The following is a 27,091-nucleotide window of genomic DNA, read 5'->3' as shown; positions in this document are numbered from 1 at the left end:
AATGCCACTCGTTTTATTTTTAAATACATTAGGCCTGAATAAAATGCCAAGGTGTTGTATGCCTGGCTGCAAATTCAATTATCAGAAGGGAACTTATTGGCGATATTTACTTTTCCTTCTGGTGAAGTAACAAGAAACAGGAGTAAGATTAAGAAAATAGTATTTAAAATTAGCTTACGCGTGTATCCAATACGCATTTGTAAATTTACATTGCGCTAAATTATTGTAATTCTCTACTGTAAAATGAATAACTTTGATTTGTTATTTCACTCTTTTTAAAGTCTTAATCTGTGTGTCCTTTACATGACATTTGATTTTCGCTTTCTATCTCGTTCCTAAAAAATTAAAGCATAACCATTCATTTTACACTGTTGTTTGTACTTTTATTATAATATTTTTGTTTTCTTTTGCATGATATTTATTCTTTATGTATCGTCAGTTAGTAGATAAAAGTCTTTTGACATGTATATTCTTTGACTTGCTGAGTCTCCTTTGGGAATTAGTAAAGCGGAAATAAATATTAATATAAATTTAAAGTTTAAAAATATGGATTTTATAATAAGAAACTCCCAGTAACTAACAATAATGTTAATTCGTTTAAGGTGGAAAATTATTAGTCACGAATAGACCTAACATGTCAGACGGCGCCAAACTTGCTACACTTACTGCTCCGTGTGGCCGCTTCCATTTAACTCAATGCGGTCTATAATTCCAGCTACATTTGTCGCAGAAAGTTGCTACAAATGTAGCTGCACGTGTAGCCACCCATGTCGCTACGTGTGGCCACCCAACAGCAGTAAATGTCGCAGAAAAAATGGACCCGGACCCATTCCAGTTGCGACACGACCTTGCGATGCGCCAAACTTGCTACATTTACTGCTCCGTGTGGCCGCTTCTATTTAACTCAATGCTGCCTATAATTCCAGCTACATTTGTCGCAGAAAACTTGCTACAAATGTAGCTCGTGTGGCCGTACCCTTAGTGTTTAGTTACAGGAATTGATGAGGACATAATCTATTTTGTGAGGGGATAGCCTATACATTCGCTTGTCCATGGCTGATCTTGCTCCATAGCTGACGAAAGGAATTCTGAAAAGGCCGATGTGTTGAATGTAGGGTAGTAGGCACATGCGGTACCCAGCACCTCCTTCTCCCCCCTCTGCATCTCGCCCCGCAAAGAAACAGCTCAGGAAGTGAGGCACGGGCAGTACACACAATACGAAAAGGTTTTCTTGTATTAAATTTAAACCTAAACATTAAAAACATTTTAGTGAACAGTATTATAACAAAACCTGATATAACATATCGGAAATTTGATGCACACTAGACCTAGGCCTGTTGGTTTGAATAAAAAGAAAAATACCTTTTTAAATGTTTGTTTCTTTTTACCAGTGGAAAATAATATTGTAAGGTTTCCGTTTGTAAATTTTTTTTTTCACTCAATATCTAAGATCGGTAGATGAAAGATGTGAATTGCATATTTAAGACAAGTTTATTTAGTAATATCTTCCTATGAAGACTGGTTTTCACTTAAAAACTTCATATCTTTTCAAGTGTATAATTTTTCATGAAGATGCCATTTAAAATTTCAATATTAAACCATTTTGTGTTTGAGAAAAACATATTTTGCCCACAAACTTTTTCATTCAAACCACGTTTTGTCCAAAACCTCTTTATTCGAACCTTGTTTTGTCCATTCAGTTCATTCAAAATACGTTTTGTCCAAATTCTAAATCAAAATTTACAAGATTTGATTTGAAAAATATTTGTAAAACTTGATGTTAAACATTTTATATATGTTTTCATAAGATAGTTTAGTAATTTTTGTGAATGTAGCTTGTAGAACAATAGAAATACACGTTTTTTTTTGCCTACTCTGAAAAAATAGCATTACTATGACAAAACATGTTTTGAAAGTTACCTTCTCATGTAACGAGTTGTTTTCTCTTTCCTATTTACGTCACCATTATTGACCCCATAGCCACTCACTCATGATACGGCATTTATTTCTCTAAGTTGTTACACCTGACTTTTCTACAACTGAACTTCAACATTATTTCCCGTACACTTTCTCATTTTTCTTTAACTCGATAACTTTTACTTCATCACATAATGATATTGCTGTATTTTTGCGAAACTTTTTTTTTTATCACGAAATCACTACACGTGCCTTTTGCCCAGCTACGACAGTATATGAGTGTGAAGCATTGAAAATGTTTGAAGGGACTTGTCTGCAGGATGGGAATTAATTAGAAGGATGGGGGAGGGGGAGTTCCCCCCTTTGGTAAGTTATCGGGAAAATCACCGCAAAGACCAGAACTTGAAGCTCTGCCGACCATCCCTTCCACTTTTCCCCTACCACCAGACAGTCTAGCGGGAAAAGATGGAAGTAGGAGTTTTGGGTGGGGTGACATCTACTGGACAAAAGTGAAACTGAAAAAAATGAATGCGGCATTTACTTGTCTATGGCATCTTCCAAGCAAAAGTAGAACTCAGTCCAGCCTTCCTCCCTCTCTCTCGTCCACACACCATCTTTTTCTTTCTTTCTTTTTTTTTTTTTTTTCTTATGACTTTGCTGACGCTAGTAGTCGAACTTGCCAATGAAACGTGTGCATGGTATTAAGGTAATGCTTTAGACCACTTGGTTACCGAGGTGACTTGCCAGAAGAACGGAAAATGAATCTATTTATGTTCAGTGGGGACTGCCATAATCAGGGATGGGAAATTCGTGATGTAAATAGGGCAGTCAGCATGAGTATTTACGTACAACAGCAACTGTAGCGGGAGAAGCTAAGTTCTCTGAGGATGGCTGTTTCCCAGCCCTGACCATAATGTATTGTAGAAATGTAATGTGTGACGTTGCACATGTCTTGGATGTATTTTGCAGTGCTATGTTCACAGGTGAGTGTTGTTTTATGTTAAGTAGTTGTGTGTTAAACTAAATGCGTGAGTGTCGAATGCACGTTTGTGTGTTAAACTAAATGCCTGTCGAATGCACGTTTCATTTTGGCAGGCAGTTGTAGGTGTGTGTTACGCTAAATACGTGAGTGTCGAATGCACATTTCATTTGCTGACAGTGAGCCACTGGAGAGGGGGGCAGACAGTAGACAGAGAGAGCAGCTGCCATGTGGCGAGCGAGCTGCGAGGGTGGGGATAACTTCCCCTACTTGTGTTCTGTTCTTTGCGATTTATCCATAATAATAATAATAATAATAATAATAATAATAATAATAATAATTATTATTATTATTATTATTATTATTATTATTATTATTGTTATTATTATTATTATTTTATGTATGGTATTCTCTATCTAGGATTCTATTCCCTCATCAGAAATCTTAGTTCATGCCCTGATTGTCTGCCTAGTCAACAGGGTAATAACATTTTTTACTCAGGTCAACGCACCCTCTAAAATTTTGCAAAGAAACATTATTTTTATTTTAGTGACTTGCATATTTCGTACATTCCTTGAAAGCACACACTGTTTCAAGATATAGTTTACATCAAATTAGTGTGTCCAAAACATTATTGCCGTTTTGAACAGTAGCAGACAGTTTACATTTTTACATTGGACAGTTTCTGTTTTATTCACAAAACTTACACATAATACACAATATGAATTTCGCTGTATATTATTATTATTATTATTATTATTATTATTATTATTATTATTATTATTATTAACAGTTTCTCCTTTCTTCATCATTATCTTTTCTTAATTCTTATCATATATTTGTACCCCATTGTTTTGTGTTACTATTTTCATTTACTAAGTATTTCCCATTTAAATTCTCATCCTTTTGTTCTAACTGTATTCCTATCTGTCAAACACTTAAAGTTTCTTTTGTCACTGAATTTGTTTAATTGCTTATTGCCAAATTTAGGTCATTAATAAATTGTTCTAGAGCTGTCTTTACATACTGTCGACTTACCAGCACCCCAAAAGAAATAATCAGGTGGAGTCAGATCAGGGGATCTCGGAGGTCATAGTCCTTGCAAAATGATCTTCTCTCCGAAAATGTCTAACAAATACTGTACATTGACACGTGGAATGTGTGAGCCATAGCATAATCCTGTTGAAAAAACTATTTCACAGCTCTCCTATCCAACTATCCAATAGAAGGAAACAATGTCGGAACTGTAAACTTCAGAGACGTTTCCACTAAAAAAACTGGACCAGAACTGGATATAGAACACTGCACTCTTATTTTCTCTGGTTGCAGTAAAGTTTATTTCTTTCACTGCATGCGGTTTTTCAGATGACCAAATTCTGATATTTTGGGAATTAACATAATGGGACAGGTGAAATCCAGGCTTCATCTGTAAAGAATGTTCTCTCCAACACCAGCACCATGACGCCCAAATATGCTCTGAAACCATTTACAATAATGAATACGATTCTCATTGTTAGCGGTTTTTAATTCATATACTACTATCACTTAGTAAGGATATAAATTAAGTTCTTTATGTGGCATAGTATACGAAATGTTTGTCTGTTGAGAGAGTTTTGTTTGACTTTTAAGCATCCTATCAGAGATACCTAAAAGCTTATCTTCTGCTAACATAGGGGCTCACTCTTCACAACATCTTGTACAGAATTGGTCTCACGAAATTTATTTATCAAATCGTAGGTAGTATCCTGATACTGTAATTTGGAGTTTGAAAAATGCTCTAAAAATTGTTTAACTTTCGCCGTGTATTGCCTGCCTTCTCCAAACACAATTTCCAGGAGAAAAACACATTCTATTGTGAACATTTCAACTCTGTCACAAACACGTCCTGCACTTGGGAAAAGACAGTCTGCACTGACGCACTGACTGTTATCTACAACTCTTGTTACAATGGGGGTGGTTGGAATGATATAAGCTTCCTTGACCTTGGCTGAGCCTTAAGAGAAGCTACCAGCTAATTTTCGGGTGTTTGATACTATCTGTGGTACTCTAGAGGGACAAGTTCACAGTGTATCTCGACAACTGAGGACAACTTGACATATCAAATTGGGACACATTTTGCTTTGACATGTCTCATGAGCCACCCTTCTTAGAGTGTTCCAATTTCATTTCAACATTTTCTTCCTTTGCTTGATACCAAATAGGATAGAGTTCTAGTGTGTGTGCATGCATGCTGTGCGTGTGTGCGTGTGCGTGTGCACGTGCGCGTGTCTTCTCTCTCTCTCGCCTGTGTATTTCTACATGAGAGGAGACATTTGACATGTCTTATTTTGTGCATACCGCCATGAGACGAGCTCAACTCAACTGCAATATACATATTCATGCTTTGGGATTGAACTGATTTAATTCAGGCAGTCTGGGTGAGAGGCTTGCTTGCATTGTCTCTTAATATTGAACAATTAAAATCATGGGAATCATTTCGACTTCTCTTCTTTCTAGGTCGTCATGTAATAATGATGGAAGCCCAACATTCAGCGAGGTGTGTTGTGAAAGTCGTGTGGTATTACATGAGTGTCCTGTTTGTGACAGTATTTTTCCCTGCAAGGCACATCTAGAACTTCACATGCAAACTCATACTGTTGGTGAGGATTTCAGGTGTAATACTTGTGGCAAATTCTTCCAGTCGAAACAAAGACTGAAACGACACATGAGGAGTCACAGTAATGAGAGACCCTTTTCCTGTGATATTTGTAACAGAACTTTTAAGCAATTTTATGAGGTTAAGAAACATAAGAAGATTCACACTGGGGATAAAAGCTTTATCTGCAAAATATGTGGCTATGCCACAATACACAAGGCATATTTGGAGCTCCATGAGAAGAGACATCTTGGACAATTCAAGGTGAAGTGTGACATCTGTGATAAAGGTTTCTTTTCAAACTGGGAACTGAAGGAGCACAAAATCACCCACACAGGGGAGAAGCGCTTTCAATGTGATATTTGTGGCAGAGCATATGAATACAAAAACAATCTGACTCAGCACAGACGGACACATCATCCTAGTCTTCATCAGGATGTAAAACTCAATCAATGTGACATGTGTGGCAAGACATTTGCATACAAAAAGTCTTTGCTTCTGCACATTGCATCTCACACAGGACAGAATGTTTTTTTGTGTGACATATGTGGCAAATCTGTTTCAAGCATGGATTCACTGAAATCTCATCGTCAGTTACATAGTGGCGAGAAACCAATAGTTTGTGATGTGTGTGGTAAGGCCTTCAGTGGTCGTTGTAACCTACGTATACACCAGCGGACCCACACAGGGGAAAAACCATACACATGCGACCAATGTGGAAAATCTTTCACCCAACATTCCACTTTGGTGGTGCATAAGAGGTATCACAGTGGGCAGAGACCTTATCAATGTCATGTATGCACTAAAGGGTTTGTGTCAAGAACATTATTGAAAACCCATCAAAAAGTACATGGTCTCTAATTTATTGCATGTTGATGCATGCTGACTTTCTTTCTGCATAATGGGGGGGAAAAAAAAAAAAAGTGGTGTTTGGTACAGAGTCCACTCGTAATTTAATGATGATGATATATTTGTATTTTCATGTTCTTTTGTTAATTTTATAGAAGGCATTGATGACAGGCTATCATCAGAGTTATCCTTATAAAAAACACACAGCATTCACTGCTTTGCCATATTCGCATACCAGCAACTTGTGATGTTACAATTCATTATAGTATAATATCTGTGGCAATGTTACTGAGTATTGTTTGAGAATCATTATGAAAAAGAATGTTTCAAGTATATGACACTCTTTACTTTATTAAACCAAATTGAAAATCTTGCATTTATGGATGCAGACATGGCAGTAATATGATGGTTGCACATATCTTGTTGTTTAGAACTTGAGAATTTTCTTTTTTAGAAAAGATAGACTTTGTGAATAGCAATTTTCTGCCTTGAAAGTTAATAGCACTTCATCTCATTAACTGCCGGTAAAATGTGAAAATTGCTGTTGAAATAGTTACTCTCTTCTTTCCCCCTCTTGTCTACTAATAACTTTTCATTGATTAGATTTGTATCACTCCATATACTGGTAAATCACAAACTTCATTAATTTTCTTGCACAATTTTTTTTTACAAGCCAACATTAATTTGTGTGTAATTCGAAGAAACTTATTACTCTTGCTTTAAAACCTGTTGAACTTCTTTAATCAAATATAATAGTTTCTAATACATCATTCAGTTACTTCCTACACAAGTTTCGTTTCTTGTTATGGCGCAAATTACATGTTCAAATTGAAAACTTTATATCTAATGGTGTGTACTTGATTGTTCGTCATACACCCATACGAAACCAGTTATGTAGACCAATTTGCTGACAGTCGTTCCTAGAATGTGCCATAGAAGTATGGCCTGTGCAACACACACAATGACATAAGATGATAGAGATTTGTTGGGATGCTACAGGGAAACTGGAGCTCCCAGAGAAAACCTGTGCTACCTGGAACATGGGCTTGCCCATTACAAATTTAATATATTACTACAAACTTGTGTTGTTTAATCAAAACTGGTGAAAAGGAGAATTATCACTATGGATACAATCACTCTTGCTTTCATTTTCAATAGGAACAGCAATAAATTTTGCAGTAACATACTGAATTAGATCATTGCCTCATCCTTAACAGAAATGTGACATTCATAGTTTTTCCTCTGTACATTTCACGTATATGATTATAGTATATGGAAAAATGTTTTTTGGAAACTTTCACAAGTAATTGAAAGTGCAATTTTTACCTTCTAAATGCTTTCTTCTCCGACAATGGGGACTCTTAACCAATAGGTAAGCATTTTGAATTTTCCATGTGTCATATGTACACCAGCGACAAATTTTCAGTTGATTTATTTTTTATTTTCCTCTTGGTAATTAACAACACAATTCACAACATTTAAGTTTCTTCATTTCATCCTACATTATATATACCCAGATTGCTCCGCCTTATAGGCTTTGACAGTAACAACTTTTGTCATCTAGTTGTTACATAACGAGTCACGCCATAACTCCCATTTGAATTGCATTAGCGACTGTACTGCCATCTCGTTTTCATTTATGGCAGACGGGTGGCAATTCTGGCTGTTGTTCTCTTCTGAATGCTACTGATTTTAACATAGGGATGAGCAATCTGTTATATATGTGATCTGGGATTTCATCAAGCACTCGAGTTTATAATATGCCTAGAGCCCAACATTTTTTTTAGGGCTCACACCAGTTAATCTCGGTTGTATCCTATTACATTGCTTCTACTGTAAGTGTATCGTTCATTATGAAAGTTGTAAAACTATTATTGTTATTCTACAAAGTCTGGGTTGTGCAGAAGAGAGACAATTTCAACTCGTGGCCTATTTCTCATTAGTCACATTTTATGAAATTTACTGCATATGTAACAACAGTTGATGGGCACAACCAATCCGCTTCAGGTTCGCAATTGACTTCTGAGTCATCCATCTTCACTCAGTTTAGTACCAAAAGAAAGAGGTACAATAAAATAACTGGAAATGTTTGTTACTGCGCCATATGCCCTTTTGTGAATAGGTTCATAGACTGGAAAGGAAGTGGGTAGAATATTATGTAGTCAGTAACTTGTTAATTTATTACGTAAGATATTTCTCTATATTTTTTTTAGTCACATTGAGGGTATCATGCCAAAAGGGAATTAAAATGCTAGTTTATATTAAAGCCATTTAAATATGGAATGATTTTTCCTATCCCTCTCTACATAACAGGGTACTTTCTTTGATTCTTTCTCATGTCCATTCTAACTCGCAAACAATTGTTTCCAAACATAAATAGGTTCCATTAAAAAATTTCAATAACAACATTTGTTGATACACCTTTCTGGTACGATGCCCTTGATACTGTGTTTCATTGATTCAGATATACATGTAAACTTACATTACTTTCGTTTTTAAGCAATTTTTTTACCAGCCATTTCTTATATTTAGTTGTATAGGGGTATGACTGTTAGTATAAGCTCCTTGAATGCTACAGTACTATCTTTAAGCATGTTGCTGGTTTTATGTCGCCAGTTCTGTATACAGTACTTTCTGATAAGCAGTTATATACTGAATATTTAGGAGTTTTGAATATAATTTAAATTGTAACTTTACATTATAATTTAGAGTAAACATACTCTCTGAGACTTGCCTGGTGTTCACATTTCATCTTAAAGGGTCACTGAACAAAGAAAAAAAAATTTTTTTTTTTTTCATTAGTTATAGACAACAGGGAGCTGATGAGAGAACTGAAAATTGTAACTCGAAATATCACATAGTTCTCAATATACGAGCAAAGGAATTTTGTCCACCATTGTTGACATCATGCTGCCGAACCTGTGGCTTGCATTCTGTAAGATCACAGCTGCTTAACACTTCGTTATGAAAAGAAGAACTGTATTTTTCGCGATTTGGACATAAATTATAGTGAATGTAGTGTGATTAACGGAAGCAACAATGAATTCGTTGCAGTGTGGTGTGGTAATATAACGTCATATGCATTGCCAGTATCCACATTTAGAGGTATGTTACTTGAAAACCATTAGTCGTAGAAGGTCTAGATTGCTCTATTGCGTGTATAATTAAATGTATGTTGTTTAGAATATATTTTTTATCTCAGAATGTGATTTTTAGTTCAGTACCCCTTTATGTTGAAGTGATATGAACATATCTTACGTCACGCTATTTTTTTTTCTTGTATAAGATTTGTTTTGGTCAAAACAGCGATAATGCAATTAAAACCGAAATGTCAGTTTGAAGTAAATAATTACCATAGTAATTGAAATATGAACTTGAATTTTGTATGTTTTGAGTGAAAAATAAAATATTGATGTAGATTTATAGTGGCTTTTTCCTTTCTTTACATTTGAATGCTTATTGAAGTTACATAAAGGGGCATATTAAATTGATTTACACCTTTTTTTCTAACATAAGCAAACTAACTACAGCTCAGCATATAGGTCCACCTTCTCATTGTAATTTCCCATCACATGTACACACACCTGCGCCATCAGTGTGGCAGTTTCTCCAGACCATTCTGGACCTACTTTTTCAGAGTGCCTTGTACCCATAAGATTAAATCATGGATGAAACAGTATTAATTAGATGAGTCTTCATACTTTTTTTTTAATTTGTGTTTATTTAAAAAATCCCCGGAGAAATTGACACAATAAATTATAATCCTATATAATAAATATGTTAGTAAATAACTAAAATAGTATTGTTTTGTAATATAATAATACAGCATACATGTCATATACATTATTTTATACTCATGCTTATCACCGAACATAAATTAAATTTAACAATAATTGTATTTTGCAGTATGCCAGTGTCGAAATAATATTTTAATATTGTATTGCTATGAGATTTTAAGTGGCTTTTAAATGGAATTATAGTAGTTTTATCTATATTTAGTTTACTTGTGAACCATTTGTTAGGTTTGTTTGTATACTAAATAGGCCTACATTTTATAAATAATAGCTCATTGTCTTCTTCTTTAAGCAGTAAGGACTTAAGGAGCAGGAATAAAGGATGTTACACAATTTGTTCATTATTAAAGCACTCAAGAACATATAAGGCGAAGGTCTAGTTTATTGGTTTTTCTGAAGATGAGCAGAAAATTAAAGAATTGTAGGTACTGCGCTGGGCAGCAGGCATCTTCTATCATAGTTGTTCACTATATATTTATTTTCGAAGTGTCGTGAATACAAAAAGCCATGCTCAGTGGAATACCATTTGTCTCATTTCATATTTATTACCCCCACTATTTCATCTGTTCCTTATTTTTCAAAGGGAATGTGCAAGAAAATAAAAATGCTGTACATACTGTAGGGTATGCCTGACTTTGTTATAAATTTACGCCCGTAGCAAAATGCTGCTAATTAACAAAACTATGGACTTCGATTCTTGGCTGAAGTTATTTTATTTAAACTTGAGACAATACACCGTAGCTTTTCATGATTCTACAATCCTTTTGGTTTTTCTATTTGTCTCAACCACTACCACTTATACCTGGTTTTTTAATACTTATTTTTTTTTTAATCCAACCAACTACGAAACATCTTTTAAATTTTGTTTGATCACATTACATATTTGTTTTGAAACCTTACATATAGTCGAACTGTCCAACTTGGATATCTCGAAGTGCTTTCGGAAACTGATAATGCTTTGAGTTATCGAAAATTGGTGATATAGAAAATATGAAAAAATTCCCAATACTACGAATTATTATTGATGACAAATATTACCGCTTAACTTTCAACAAACAGAAGTCTGGGTTGTCTACAGACTCTTTCCTTACTTTTCAGGACGACGATTTTAACAATTCATATCAAAGTTTGAGAAGAATAATGTTAAAGACATGGCATAATATCCTGGCAGTGATGCTCATTGTGCTATACCATTATGAGTACTAATGGGTTGATTCCTGGAGAACACTTTCAGAGGAAGGAAAATATTAATGTACAGTACTTGTTAAAATAATGGTATTTCATCATGTTCATTAGATGTTAGTAAATAACATGTGTACATAACTTTCATTTTCACCTTAAATAGAGTTAAAGAATATATATTTCCTACTGGAAAAAGAAATATTCATCGAGATATCGAAAAAATCGAGTAATAGGACTGAAAGATATAAAAAAATATTACGTGCAAATTATATATGATTCCACAAGGAAATTAAAATTACTTCGAGGTATCGAAAAATCGAGTTATGGAAGTTCGACTATATTCTATTCGTTTTCTTGAAATTCCTTGCTTTCTGTTCTCAGTTATTGGTTAGTTAAAGTGGATTTAGGCATTCGATGCGTGATGTCCCACCAAGTAGGATATCTGTGTTGCGTCCTTCGCTCTTGTAGTATTTATATGTAATCAACAATGAAGAAAACGAACCCAAAGTTCATTGGAAGTGATATTTGCATGGAATATTTTTTATGTGTAGAAATGCATATAGTAATTTGACACAGCTTCACTTAAACACGGTCTTTATTGGAGCGATATTTGGCTATTTCATTCGATAATTTACCAGTAAAGTTGTCGCCTTTGTTAAAGTGATATGAAGTCAAACATAGAGGATCTTTCTTTCTAGGTGTACAACTGCAGATCTTGGAAAATCCAGTGGCAGCACATCAGATCCAAAGAAAAGTAGAGTTTTGAAGTCTAATAAGTTGGAAAAGTGTGGGTTTGTTTCACGTGAATATAGCAGAACCTTCGAGCACACTAAGTATGAGGACTACAAGTGTGATTGCTGTGGCAAAATATTTGCTTCAAAAAAACTATTGGCTCGTCACATGGTTATTCACAGTGAGGACCGCCCACATGTGTGTGATGTGTGTGGCAAGAAGTTCAAGAGACCTTATGAAGTGACCATACACAAAAAGATACACACTAAAGTTAGGAACCACATATGTGACATTTGTGGATATACTACTACTCAGAAGGCTTATCTCGAGATTCACCGTAAGAGACATTTTCATGAATTTAAAGTGATATGTGGAATGTGTGGTAAGGGCTTCTACTCGGATTTCAAGTTAAATGAACATAAATATGTACATACAGGGGAGAAACCTTTTAAATGCGAGATTTGTGGAAAAGCCTATCCTTACAAGAATAATCTCGTTGCCCATAAGAAAGTGAATCATCCTGACTCAACGCAAACAGAAATTAAATGTAACCGTTGTGATACATGTGGTAAAACATTTGCTTACAAAAAATCACTCCTCTTACATATCAATTCTCACACTGGAGAGAATGTGTTCTTATGTGATATTTGCGGCAAAGCCCTGACTAACAAGGAGCATTTAAAATTACACCGTAGGATACATACTGGTGAAAAACCGAACATCTGTTCTGTTTGTGGAAAAGCGTTCAACTCCAGAGATTACCTTAAAGTACACCAACGTACGCATACTGGGGAACGGCCATATGTGTGTGAGATCTGTGGAAAGTCGTTCACGCAACGTTCTACCCTTGTAGTACACAAGCGTTATCACACAGGACAGAGACCATACGAGTGTCATGTCTGCAATAAGGGCTTTGTTTCAAAAACCCTGCTCACAAGCCACCAAAAGACTCATAGTGTTTAGGATAAGTGGAGTTTTGAAACTACTGCGTACTTTTATATTAGAGATAACATAAGGCATTGCTTATTAATTTTTAATAGGACATACGTGAAAATCGAACTTATTAAATTGAGATTTGAAATTGGTGTTTATAGATCTAGTAATTTAATTATCTCGGTTTTTTTTTTTTACACTTAAAGAATCCTATGTCATAACTTTAAATTTATATGTGTTGCTCAGTATAAGTCCGAAATTAGACATTAATGATGATTGTGTAAATTACTGCTGCTGCTGCTGCTGCTGCTACTACTGCTGCTGTTGCTGCTACTACTACTACTACTACTACTACTACTGTTGCTACTACTACTACTACTACTACTACTACTACTACTACTACTACTACTACTACTACTACTACTACTACTACTACAACATTACTACTGCGTTTATTGTTTGGACTTATGATTTTTTTGTAATTAATCTAATAACAATTATTGCAGTTCACAATTTCTGGCTCTGCGTGAAATGGACATTTAAATAACTTAACTGCATTTTGTATTGATAGGAAAATTAACTTTCTTTTTTCTTTTATTGATACCATTTTTATCTAGTCTATAATGGCAGTCTGCAAATTCAGGAGGTTGTTTTTCAAGATATATATATATATATATATTAGACACGTGCATATTTTTATAAGAAAATATATAACCAGGAATCCTGAATGGACGTATTATTGGTTTTCGTACAGTTTTACAAGAATGATGTTGCATTTTAATAAGGTGCTTTTATAAATAAATTCTTTAGTGTATGTAACTGTGTTCTTTTTGTAGGCATACTTCGAAATCTCTCCATGGAGGAATTGTGAAGTAAACATTCTTGGAAGTTGGACAGATTTATAACTGTACCTGTTTGGTTTTAATACTTCACTTGAATTTATTATTATTATTATTATTATTATTATTATTATTATTATTATTATTATTATTATGAACATACTAGTTGACTGTCCTAAGAGCTCACTAACATGATTAGAATGAGAATTTGCTCATTTCTTTGTCAAATTTTCAGCATTGAATGTTAATAATGCACAGATTATGTGGAAATACTATATTATGATAACAGTGGAGAGGAGTACGGTCGACGTATTTCAGTTCTGAAGATTGTAAATGTGAAGTAGCCTATATGTTAAATGTAGATGAAAAATCTATATTAAAAAGCATTACTCCAGATTTTTCTTCTTTCTAGGTCGAGGAAAAAGCAATTTCATATGGTTGGAAATTCGGAAAGGAGCACATTATGTGACAAGATAGAAATGCAGAAATCACATTTTGTAGAAGGACGTGTGGAGTTTGAACTTAGATTGCCAACTGAAAAAAAAATTGTCTAAAGAAAAGTGCAGTGATCCAGATAGTGTTTGTGGCAGTTGTAATGAGACATTTGTATCGAGAATGTTCCTTAACAAACATATAGAGAAGCATATGCAAAATCCAGAAAATATGACTAAATTGAAATATCAGTTTAAAGCCTGTGGAACTTGCAACAGGAGTTTCAGTACGAAGTCTAAGCTACGACGTCACATTGTCTGTCATGAGAATGATGGAAATATGAAGAAAGAAGGAATAGTGTGTGATGCATGTGGTAAGACATTTCCTTCAAAAACATTTCTGAAACGCCATGTAGTGACTCACAGTAAGGAACGGCCATTCCAGTGTGACATGTGTCATAAAAATTTCAAACGTCCATATGAGCTGACAATGCACAAAAAGATTCATACAGGGGAAGATAATCAAGTTTGTGATATATGTGGGTATAAGACTATCCATAGTTCTGCTCTCGAGATCCATAAGAAGAGACACTTACAGCAGTTCAAACTGAAATGCAACATTTGTGAGAAAGGCTTTTATGCACTCTCAGAATTACAGGAGCATAGGAACATCCATACAGGGGAAAAGCCATTTCAGTGCGACCTATGTGGAAAAGCATACCCATACAAACATAATTTAAATGCACACAAACGTACTATTCACTCTGATGCAAAGCAAGAGAAGAAGTTGAATCAGTGTGAGATGTGTGGCAAGACATATGCATACAAGAAGTCCTTGTTACTGCACATGAATTCTCACACAGGAGCAAATGTTTATATCTGTGACATTGTGGTAAATCTCTTACAAATAAAGAACATCTTAAATTTCACCATAGGGTTCACACAGGTGAAAAACCAAATGTGTGTTATGTTTGTGGCAAGGCATTTAGTAAGCATTGTAATCTGAAGTTACACCAACGAACTCATACCGGGGAGCGTCCATACATTTGTGAGATTTGCAACAAAGCTTTCAGCCAGCGGTCTACACTTGTGATTCACAAACGCTATCACACAGGACAAAGGCCCTATGAATGTCATTTGTGTAATAAGGGTTTTGTATGTAAGGCACTTCTAAATTCCCATCAGAACCACAACATGTAGTAAGTAGTACTGAGAAATATAAACATTATTATGTTCTAGAATGCCATATATTGTGTTATCAATTTTATTCAATTTCATAATCTTTTTTCTCTATAGTTGATACTTCTTTCTTATATTTAAGTGGACAGAAGTCTTTAAATAGGTCACATCTGATATTTGAGTTATATTTCCGCTCATCCATTCATCACAACAAGTTGCACATCGGCACTGGAAAACTGCTGCGATTGGAAGGTTCATTAAGATCACTTTAAAAAGATGCTTGGTCATGTCAATTCTGTTATCTCCTACAGAATATAAAGCTAATCTTAGATATGGTTTAATGTTGCTACTTCATTATTCCACAAAAGGGAATTGTTAACCAGACATTTGAAACCATTTGCGATATTTTTTAACTCTTGCAAGAAGAGCATTACGTACTTCATTTTCTGAAAAATCTGGTGAGATCACAAAATTTTGTAGGAGAATTTAGAATCTCTTTTTTTCTTCTTCTTCTTCTTTTCCCTCTGTTTGGGAAAGTGACTGGAAAGACAAAAATTGTTCTAGAGAGGGTTTGGTGGCTTCCTTATTATTAATTTGGGTTCACGTATATTAGGTTGGTATCTGTATGGACTCAAAGATGTAATGTTTTTGATAATAGCCTTTCGTGCAAATTTCTGTGTTATACGAGTAATTGCGGATTACTATGAATGAATATCATTGCATAGGAATTTAATTTGAATAGTAAACGTTTATTACCTGTTTTAGCTCTTTGGCATTGTGATAATCACCTAATATGACGGTGATTATGATACTGTATTTTAATTTATATTGTTAAAATTTGTGTTTGTACCATTTGTAATTAAATGTGGAATTTACTTAAAGTAACTTGCATCTCAGATGGAATTTTAAACAAGAGCTTTATAAGTAATACATAAAAGTATTCAGATTGAATTGCTGCAGAAGAATATTTATGATCGTGACTTTTAAGTTTTCCAGTATGTGCTGTCAAGTGACGCCCATTAACATTTCATTGGAAGTATTGATCTTTGTTATTTTGTTGTTTAGTCAACTATCTGAAGACAGGTCTGAACCTCACAAGTGATACCAAGAAGGCACCACTTATGAGGCAACTAGGCCAGAAGATAATGGGGTAGTGTGGCCAGTTCCTTTCCCTCTCCATTGCATACATCACCGATTACCTACACATTACACTAGCCTTAATTTGTGTAAATTATACTTTGTTGTACACTGATAATCTTGTTGTGAACAGATCTCTTATACTTTTTTCTTCCTCAAAACTGACAAATGAGTATCAAGTTAAGGTAATTAAGGAAAAAATTGATAATGTGTTACACTCAATCTTATCTTTAAACATAGAGGTGAGTGGTTCACTTAATTCGTCAGAGATGTGGTTCTTCCTTATATCAGTATTCAAAAACACTCAGCTAAGCATTATAGGAATTGAAGAATTTAATGTAGTCGACTCTATGCTTTTCTAACATCCCTTTCACCAGACAATTTTGTAGTTCAAGCTGTTATATAGAATTCTTTCTGGATTAACATTTAAATGGCTGTGTTAATTGGTGTGGTGTGTATGGCTTATTTCTTTATTCAACACCTATTTGTTTATTGCGCTGTATGTAGCTTTGCATGTACACTTTGCGATTGCGATAGCGTGACTCCTGGCTCCCAGCTTTTTAAATTAATTTTAAAAAATCTGGGCGAAATTTCTTGTTTCGATGGGTTCATAGATTCGAAAATTGCGTATGAAATTCTATTATTGCATTTCACTCATTTCACAATGTGAATATGAAGTTTATACATTGTTATATAGTACAGTTTGTTTGCACTTTTCTCTTAGTATGTTGTTCATATCAGCAGAGTCTGTAATGATTTAAGAGGGACTCCTTCTCTTCTTTCTAGGTATTCGAGCGAAAGATATATTAACAGTCTTAAGATAACAGACAGCAACACTACACGTCGCAAGAAACCTGGTAATGTGAAAGCTAAAATCACAAGAAAGTCGCCTTCCAAGAAACTGTTAAAGAAAAGGATGCCCACAGAAGCAGAGTTCACAGGCCACCAGGTGGAGGTGGATGAGGATGGGAGGAAGCCTTTTATATGTAGCATATGTTGTGTTCCACTCCTCAGTCAGACTGAGCTAGACTTACACCTTAGAGATCACGAACAATTCAAAGATCCGGATGATTTCAGGTGTAACATTTGTGGTAAAGTATTTGTTACAAAGAAGGTTCTGAAACGTCATCTTGTAGTTCATAGTGTTGATCGACCATACTCTTGTGATATTTGCCACAAGACTTTTAAACGCCCTTATGACATCACTATTCACAAGAAGAAACATACGGGAGAGAATAAACATTGCTGTGATATCTGTGGCTATGCCACCATATACAGATCTGCCCTTGCCACACATCGAAAAAGACATTTTGAAGAGTACAAATATAGGTGTGAAATATGTGGGAAGGGTTTCTTTGTGAACACGTGGCTACAGGAACACAAGAATTTCCATACAGGTGAAAAACCTTTTCAGTGCGACATCTGTGGCAAGGCATTCCCTTACACGCGGTATTTGGTAGCCCATAAGAAGGCCAACCATCCAGATGCCCAGCATCCAGCAAAGATCAACCAATGTGAGACGTGTGGTAAGGTATTTGCTCACAAGAAGTCACTGTCACTTCATATAAAATCTCACACTGGTGAGAATGTGTGTCTGTGTGACATCTGTGGCAAAGCGCTGACAAACAAGGAACACCTTAAGTTTCACCGTCGTATCCACACAGGCGAGAAGCCAAATGTGTGTGATGTATGTGGCAAGGCATTTAGCAAGCGTTGCAATTTGAAACTTCATCAGCGCACACACACGGGAGAACGTCCATATACTTGTGAGACATGTGGCAAGTCATTCACACAACGTTCTACTCTTGTGATACATAAACGTTACCATACTGGACAGAGACCTTACGAGTGCCATCTTTGCAATAAAGGCTTTGTGTGCAAAGCACTTTTAAATGCTCACCAGAAGAGTCATTGTATATAACATTACTAGACCAGATGAAGGAAATGGGTTTGGGAATTTTATTTAGCACTGTATTAGTTTTGGTGAACATAATAATACCTATGGTCATCATAGTTTTATTACACTAGCTTTAATTTTGTTTGTTTGGAAACTGATTCATACTGAACATTTCTGAGATGAAAACTGAAATTAGTAAAATCAAGCCACTGTTTTCTCATTTTATAAACTGTCGTCTCGTGCTATTGATGTGCAGAAGACATTGGAGAAAGGGATGTCTTATGGGCGACTGAGGTTCAACCTAAGATTTCTAAGTATATTCGAATTTATTTACCCCTTGTAAATGTCCTCAAAGTATTTTGTATATATTGTAATTAACATTATCTTTTTTCTTATTGCTTTTGCAACATTCTAGCAAACCTTTATTTTTTCTACATATTTCTTTTGTATATTAAAATGGTTTTGTTTTTATTTCAACAATAGAGCCTACATTATCCTTCATATTATATACGTACCTGATTCCACTATTCAATTTTTATTGCAATAACTATTGTTTTGTAAACATTGTCACCGTTTTTATATGACGTAAAATACATAATTGTGCAGTGATATTGTCTTTGTCATTCAACTTGAGAGTCTTAGTGTATGCCTCTATTCCTGCCTTCACTATTCATAGGGGTTTGTTGATGTAAGTGCAGTATGGGTAGGGAGAATACTACAAAGAACTAGATGATTATAATAATTGTTCGTACATCATCAATTAAAACCACATATCATTTGCTTAAACAATGTGATCCTGAACTCCATTGTTCATGCCAAAAGAACATCAAGGAAGTGAATTTAGAATGAACTGTCTATAGACATCAGATATTAGTCATTAGTGAAATAATTCACTTTCATGAGTATGTAAATATTGCATTACTAATATTATGTATGTAAAGAAGTAGCTATTGCTTCCTTATAGGAGTCTCTTTTTGATAGGCCTAGACATACGATAAAAAAAAGCTTGATTGTAAACCTAGTGCTCTCATTTCTTTGTTATACTTGATTTCACTGCTACTAATTTACAACTAGAGAAGCAGATTTTCTGAAAATAGTTATATCGTTTTTCTCTGAAGAGTAAGATGAACCACTTCCAAATAAGAGTATTTGTTTTTGGAACAGTTTAATTTAGTTCCAACTGTGTGTTAATAAACTTTGCTGAGCCACCAGTGTAGCTCAGTCAGCTGAGGCACTTGCCTACTGATCTGGAGTTTTGCTCGGCCGTGGATTCAATTCCCAATTGAACTCATTACCTGGTTAGGTTTTTCCGAGGTTTTCCCCAACTATAAGGCGAATGTCAGGTAATCTATGAAGAATTCTCGGTCTTGTCTCGCCAAATATAATTTCAATATCACCAATACTGTCGACGCTAAATAAGCTACTAGTTAATACAGCATCATTAAATAATCCAAGTAAAACAAAATAAATAAACTTTGCCAAAAATTGCCATACAAATTGTTCTGAGTACAACAGTACATTACATTTTGTGTCATTCTATCCAAAATTGGTTGCATCTGTTTAAAGTTACATAACCTCATGCTTGTCATTATCAGTAAAGGTAGGGGCATTATGGAAGTAAAAAGTGACTAATTGAATCACTTATAGCAATTTGGAATCATACCAATTCGGTTTGTTATGGTGATTTAGATTTAAAATAGGCTGCTTCCTTAGCTCTGTTATTTGGCTAACATTCTCTTGTGTTGTTCATGCTCTCAACCACTCAATCTAATCCGCAGAAATTTTGTTTTCTCTTCTACTTCCATAGGATTTCACAGTAGCAAATATGTTTACTCTTTCTTATAGTTTGGTAATATCACTGGAAATGTGTGCGGTAAACTTTAGGCAATGCGTTGGATATGAGTTTTGGACAGTAGGTGGAATTAAAAGGAATATTTTGTTAAGTAACCAAGAATTGGAAGTGCATCCATATAAAGTAATATATAATCAGATCTGATGGAGAGTCTGATATGATAAATTGCTCGCAAACTGATCACCTGCCAATTGTTACTCATATCACCTAGTCTGCTTACAATTAGGCAACAAGTTCTGAATTTCAGTTGTAAAAAAAAAAAATAAAAATTAGTGTTCACCTTGTTCACAATATATCCAGTTCACTTCTGATGCTAATTTGGGGGAACATTAGAGAAGGACTACGAATTTATGTATTGTCAGTGTGTTCCAATCACCAAGAATTTGATGGTATCCAGGATGAGATTCAAGAAGAAGGAATATCAAAGGAACATCTACATATCTATAAGGCATGTCGATGACCATGATCAGTATACAGTTATACTTTCTTGTGAGAACAGTCTTCACCAGTATAGATGCTGTTTCTCATGAAATGCAAACTCCTCTTATATGAAATACCCTTTACAAAGCATCAACTTTTCATGATCGCGAAATAATGTACAATATAATACAGTTTTCTCTCTTCACATTCAGTTCACATGTTGGGCTTTGCAAGACTGCATATAGTCCAGGATTTCTGAGGAACACTTTGTACAGAGAGGAAGCCTGATTTACTTTTGCAGTATTGTCAATACACAATATGCACATGCGCCTTGAATCACAAACTTGAAACTGCTGGATGATGTTCCATTGGCATTCAAAGAATATTTTTCACCACGATGCAGTTCTGTCTTACTTCATTCACATGGGATGATCACACATGGTGATGGATAGGTGCAGTGCAATAGACCAGTAGACTGGTGCCCAAGGTCACGTGTTCTGACATAGAATTTCTGCTAATGGGAACAAATGGAAAACAAAACATAAATTCTGTTCGTATTTTAGAAGCAGCAGAAGTTCTCTATATTACCAAGTTTGCACTGAAGCTGTTGCCTCTGATTTTGAACATTTCTTTTTACTATAAAATTAAACCATTATTAATACTACTACAGTTATGGATCTGTATGTCTTAAGGAAACTTCTCCTGTTTACATATACCCATAACCCTTGCTTTGATTTCATCTGTCTTCCCAAAATGTTAGTCCAGATAATTTTTCTGTATCCTATATAAGGTAATTATCTCATAGCTATTCATTACGTTTGAAAATTGCGTAATTACAAAAGAGAAAGTCTCGTTAAGTCAAAATGTCTGTTACAGGTATATATTTACTGACACCAGATTTTGTTTTTATGCATTGAATTGATCTATAGATAAATGTGGTGCTAATGGAGAAACTCAATTCTTTTCATCCCTATCTCTTTTGGCATATCTGAAAAATGTCTCAGAGTACAGGGAACGTTTTTGCCTAGGGAAGTAGTGCAGTATGTTGTACGCGTAGGTAGTTAAGAACAAGGTAGATACAAGAATTCAATCAACTAATGGTTTTATTTCACAATGAAGAAAATATCTGCAGTCATTAATGACAATAAGAAGGTAAAGGCTAATAGTTGATTCTAAGTCATTAATTTCCTATAGAAAGAGTAAATTAGTCAAATGTCTTACCTTAGCAAATATTCTGTGCAAGAAATGGGGAATGAGAATTATTGTTTCTCTATAATTAGAACCTTTACTTGGTTTAGGTACAGGTAGTTTAACAATGTGTTACGAAGATACCTAAAAATGAGAAATTTTCATCATTGGTGTGAAACGAGTTGAGATATTTAAAATCAAATTTAGTCAACTTTCCCCACAGTTTTTGTAACGTTGACCTTATATTTGGTTCTTAATTTTTTTTTTCAGAATGCAAGTAACTTCTCATATGTCGTGCATGATTGGCAAAATTAACATATCGTAGGAATTCTCTGCCTCAGAGATTGATACTTCATCATCGTCATTTGTCACTTTATTCTGCCTTGAATGTGGTTTAATCTGTAGTCATATTGAAAACCTAAAAGGGAACTAAATTTCGAACCTGTTAGGATAATTATTGTTGAAACCAGAACTGTGTTTCTAGATACATCCTCTTGGGTAAAACAATCTGATAAACCTAAATAGAACCATAAGAGGTTATTAATTGTCAATGGGACAAAACAAAGGTGATATTAACTTGTAAAATTTCAATTCTCAAACATTGTTTTGTAGCACAAAATAGCAGTGTTACATCAAAATTGAAATGCTTTGCATTGATAGAAAAATAAATCGTGTGTCCATACATGTTCGTAGGTCTACCCACATCACTCTGCTCTCCTCCAGTGCATACCCAAAAGGAGCAGTCCCATTTTCAAATGTTGCTTTTACACTTCCTTCATTTCATTCATTCATTTATTTTATTCCATAGATCTTACATGAGCAATGAAGCTTTAAGATGTGGAACATGTCAACATTTTACAATATTACAATTACAATTTTTACAAATTTTTATAGTTTTACAATTTAGTAATTTTCTACAATTTTTACAATTTTGTACAATTTTTTTACATTTTTTTTACATTTTGGCGAGATGTAGTGAGATGAGATGAGGTCCGAGGATTCGCCAAAATATTACCCGGCATTTGCCTTTTCGGTGGGGGAAACCTCGGAAAAACCCAACCAGGTAATCAAATCAAAGGGGTTGATGCCAAGGACTCGCCATAGACCATCCGGCTTCAGTCCCACGGCTGGGGAAAACCTCCGAAGAAACCAAAGTCCAAAGGGGGATCCAACCCAAGCCCGAACGCAGCTCCGGATCAGTAGCCCAGCGAGCCTGTCGACTGAGCTACATCGATGGCTCTACTAAAAGTATACAATACATAGCCAATCAGATTATTAAACTTACAAACGCAAACGATCATTCATAAGTTGAGCTATATTATAATACAAAACAATTTAATTAAATTTAAGGCATAAACAATTCAACCAGTTGTGATATACAGAAATTGATAATACATATCATGCAAACTACTTCAAATTACAAACACAAACAATTTATCAGTAGAGCTATATAGATTACTATTCAATTTAAAGCATATACAATTCATCGGCCAAAACTATACAAATATATACAATACAAAGTAGCATACTTTCATTAAACTATACAAATTTGTGCAATTAATATCAAGTAGATTAATTCAATTTATAATCATAAACAATTCATCAGTTGAGCTATACCTATTACCATTCAATTTACAGTAGGTCTATATACAATTCATCAGTATAGCTACACAGGCTAGTAATCATTTTAAGAACATATACAATTCATCAGCCAAACTATACAAACATATACAATCAAATTATTTCAATTTACAAACTTATTATTAGCTTAAACAATTCATCAGGTGACCTATACAGTATACTATTCAATTTACAGTACATACAATTCATCAGTTATGCTAAACAAAAAATACAATACATAGTAAACAGATTAAGTCAATATAAAAACATATTTTAGTTGAGCTATATAAAATTGTATATGTCATTTAAGTAGAATAATTCAATTCACAAGCATAAACAATTCATCAATTGTGTAGAAGGTATGAGTATGTAGAAATTTGGTTAATTCTTTTCTGAACATTTTCTCGTTGTTCTTCAAATCTTTAAGATAATTAGGCAGTGCATTGAAAACTGTTATACATGCATAGCGAACTCCTTTTTTAAAACAGCTTAGACTAACAGAGGGTAGATGAAGATCTGATTTATGTCTTGTATTAAAATGATGAATGTCTTGATTAGTACTGAATTTATCTTGGTTCTTAATATACAGCATCATTAGGGAAAGAATGTATTCACAAGGTAAAGTCAAGATTTCTAAGTTTCGGAAGATATTTTTACATGAGGTCCTTTTATGCACACCGGCCATTATTCTTATAGCTTTCTTTTGTAAAACAAAAACGTGTTTAGCTTCAGACGAGTTACCCCAGAATATTAATCCATATTTCATTACAGAGTGAAAATATGCAAAGTATGACATTTTAAGTAAGTTTATATCACCAATAGTAGATAAGGATCTTAATGCATAACAGGCAGAGCTCAATTTACGAGTAATACATTCTATATGCGTTTTCCAGTTCAAGTGATTATCCAATTCTAAACCAAGAAACTTTGTTCTTATAGATTTTTTGAGATGAGTTCCATTTAATCGAATACTGTAGGAAACCTGAGCACTATTGTGTGTACTAAATTTGACTGCACTGGTTTTATCAACATTAAGTGCTAGTTTATTTGCATGGAACCATTCATTCATTAGATTCAGCACTGTATTAGAAGTGTTTATAAAATGATCGTATTGTTTGCTTGAAATAATTACACTTGTATCATCTGCAAATAAAATTACATGGGATGAATTGTTTATGGTCAAGGCTAAATCATTAATATAAACTAGAAACAACAATGGACCTAAAATTGACCCCTGCGGAACACCATGCCATTAGGTCATTATGGAATTTATGTTATAGGACATTTACCTACTGTAGGCCATATTTGTTTGATAACAAAGTTTTAATTGATGTATGCTGCAGAGTACGATAGTTTTATTAACTTCGAAATGTGTTGAGTTTCTTGGTTAGTACAGTAATTCATTATGCTTTCATATATAAATTCCTGGTATTTACATTTGTACATGTTAGAAGGTCCTAAAGAACTGCTTTGAAGTATCATCCCTCAGACAAATTACCCACCAAATTGAATTAATAACACTCAAAATGGTTCTTTGCTGTCTTGGATGTTGTAACTCCTTTTGTGTAATGCCAGATGTGCAGACATAGTAACAGGAGGGACTGATACTATGCTGACTGGACTATATTAGATTTCTCTTCTTTCTAGGTGTGCAAAGGAACCAAGTGTTGGAAACACAAAAGCTAGAGGTACAGCTCCCGAGATATTTAAAAATTTGAAAGACGTTGTTGAGGGTGAGGAGACACGGCTAACCTATGAGATTTTAGCTCCAAGAGAGTTCAAGTGTGCTGTTTGTGGGAGAGTTTGCAAAACTAACAAGTTGTTGAAACGTCACTCTGTTAAGCACAGCGATGATCGTCCTTACGCTTGTGATGTGTGCAACAAGACATTCAAGCGCTCTTATCAGGTGAACAAACACAAAAAAATTCACACCATAGACACACCATTCAGATGTGAGATATGTGGCCAAGCATTTTCTTACACAAGGCACTTGTCATCACACAAGAAAGCGAATCATCCCGAGACACAAGTAGCATCAAGAATCAATCAGTGTGAAACATGTGGAAAGGTTTTCGCTCATAGAAACTCATTAGCATTACATATCAAGTCTCACACAGGGAAGAATATTTGTATATGCGATATATGTGGCAAGTCCCTAACAAATAAGGAACATTTGAAGTTTCACCGCAGAATTCATACAGGTGAGAAACCAAATGTGTGTGATGTGTGTGGGAAAGCATTCAGCAAACGCTGCAACTTGAAGTTGCACCTTCGCACACATACAGGGGAGCGTCCATATACATGTGAGACATGTGGCAAATCATTTACACAACGGTCAACGCTAGTGATACACAAACGGTATCACACAGGGCAGAGGCCCTACTGGTGTCAGCTCTGCAACAAGGGATTTGTGTGCAAGGCATTGCTTAACTCACACCACAGGAGCCATTGTATTTAGAATGGAAACTGGGGAAGCATGTGTACTGCCACTGTGAGTGTGAGAATGAAGAAATGCGAATTTGTCTATGAATTAAAAGCTGATGTTAGGTGTTCAATCAGAATCAAGTGCTCTTATTTATATTTTACTTTAACTAAGTTAATCTTGTAAATAAATGAGAATTAGATTTAAGTAGCATTTATGCTACTAAATATTGCAGTGACTTGAATTTCAGTAATAGGGGTTATAATATGTTTTAAATTAATTGCTTACATATTAACATCGAACAATTTGCAAGAAAGAAACATGTTTTTTGTTAACAGCAGCCATACTGATATAACTGTGTTCTTAAATTTTTTTAATTTGTATGTATAAACCTGTAATGAGAAATTGCAAAATAATTGAAGCGTAGACATTGATTGTTGCTTGTTTGACGTTGTTACATTAACTAGTTTTGATATTTCTCCGGCTTTCCAATATGAATTTGAAATTGAAAATGTACATTTAAATTTTCCTGAAATAGAGAATATAATATTATTCATGAGTGTCTACTCACGTGTGATTGTAGTACATGTAAGGGCAAGAGGTGGTGTAAATGGCTTTCTTTGCATATATTTTATATTGTAAATGTACTACGAGTTGAATTGTTGAATAAACACCTATTGTAAGATGTTTTCTGCTGTACCTGATTTCGAAGCAAGAAAGTTATATAATAATATTAACGTTTGAGAATTATGAAACATGAGACCAACAGTATAGTTGAGTTTTTCTCTTCACATTTGATAAGTTTGAATATATGAATTTATTGTTCGTACGCGAATTTTTGTTTGAGTGAGAAAAAAAAAGTTAATACCTGTCTGGTATTTTGCTTCATGCAGAGTATAAGTAAAGAAGATTAGTAGTAAATTGAAAATAGTTCCAATATCAGATGTTATATAAATTGTATAGAAAGTAAAGTAATTCAAATATATGATGAAGATTGTAGCCATAATATTTGAATATTTGGTTTTAATACATAAGAGTATGTTTGTAATCCTGTTCTCGCATGCTTTGAATATTGATATTGTTTT

The 27,091-nt window shown here is 34.5% G+C and overlaps 2 protein-coding genes across 2 annotated transcripts in view; both read left to right on the top strand.

Annotated features, from left to right (window-relative positions):
- The window catches only part of LOC138701530 (zinc finger protein ZFP2-like), a 581,888-nt gene that overhangs the window by 179,339 nt on the left and 375,458 nt on the right, over window positions 1-27,091 (top strand). The gene's annotated exons all lie outside the window — the stretch shown is intronic.
- On the top strand, window positions 14,412-23,101 carry LOC138701535 (zinc finger protein 595-like). The gene is made up of 2 exons (XM_069828534.1): window positions 14,412-15,490; window positions 17,394-23,101. Exon 2 carries the CDS (start codon window positions 17,524-17,526, stop codon window positions 18,526-18,528), a length of 1,005 nt encoding a protein of 334 aa, XP_069684635.1. The 5' UTR covers window positions 14,412-15,490; window positions 17,394-17,523; the 3' UTR covers window positions 18,529-23,101.

The sequence above is a fragment of the Periplaneta americana genome, chromosome 6 (genome assembly GCF_040183065.1).
Source record: "Periplaneta americana isolate PAMFEO1 chromosome 6, P.americana_PAMFEO1_priV1, whole genome shotgun sequence".
NCBI classification, from domain to species: Eukaryota; Metazoa; Arthropoda; class Insecta; order Blattodea; family Blattidae; genus Periplaneta; species Periplaneta americana.
Note: the sequence above shows the minus strand (reverse complement) of the source record. Positions and strands in the feature narration are given on the sequence as shown.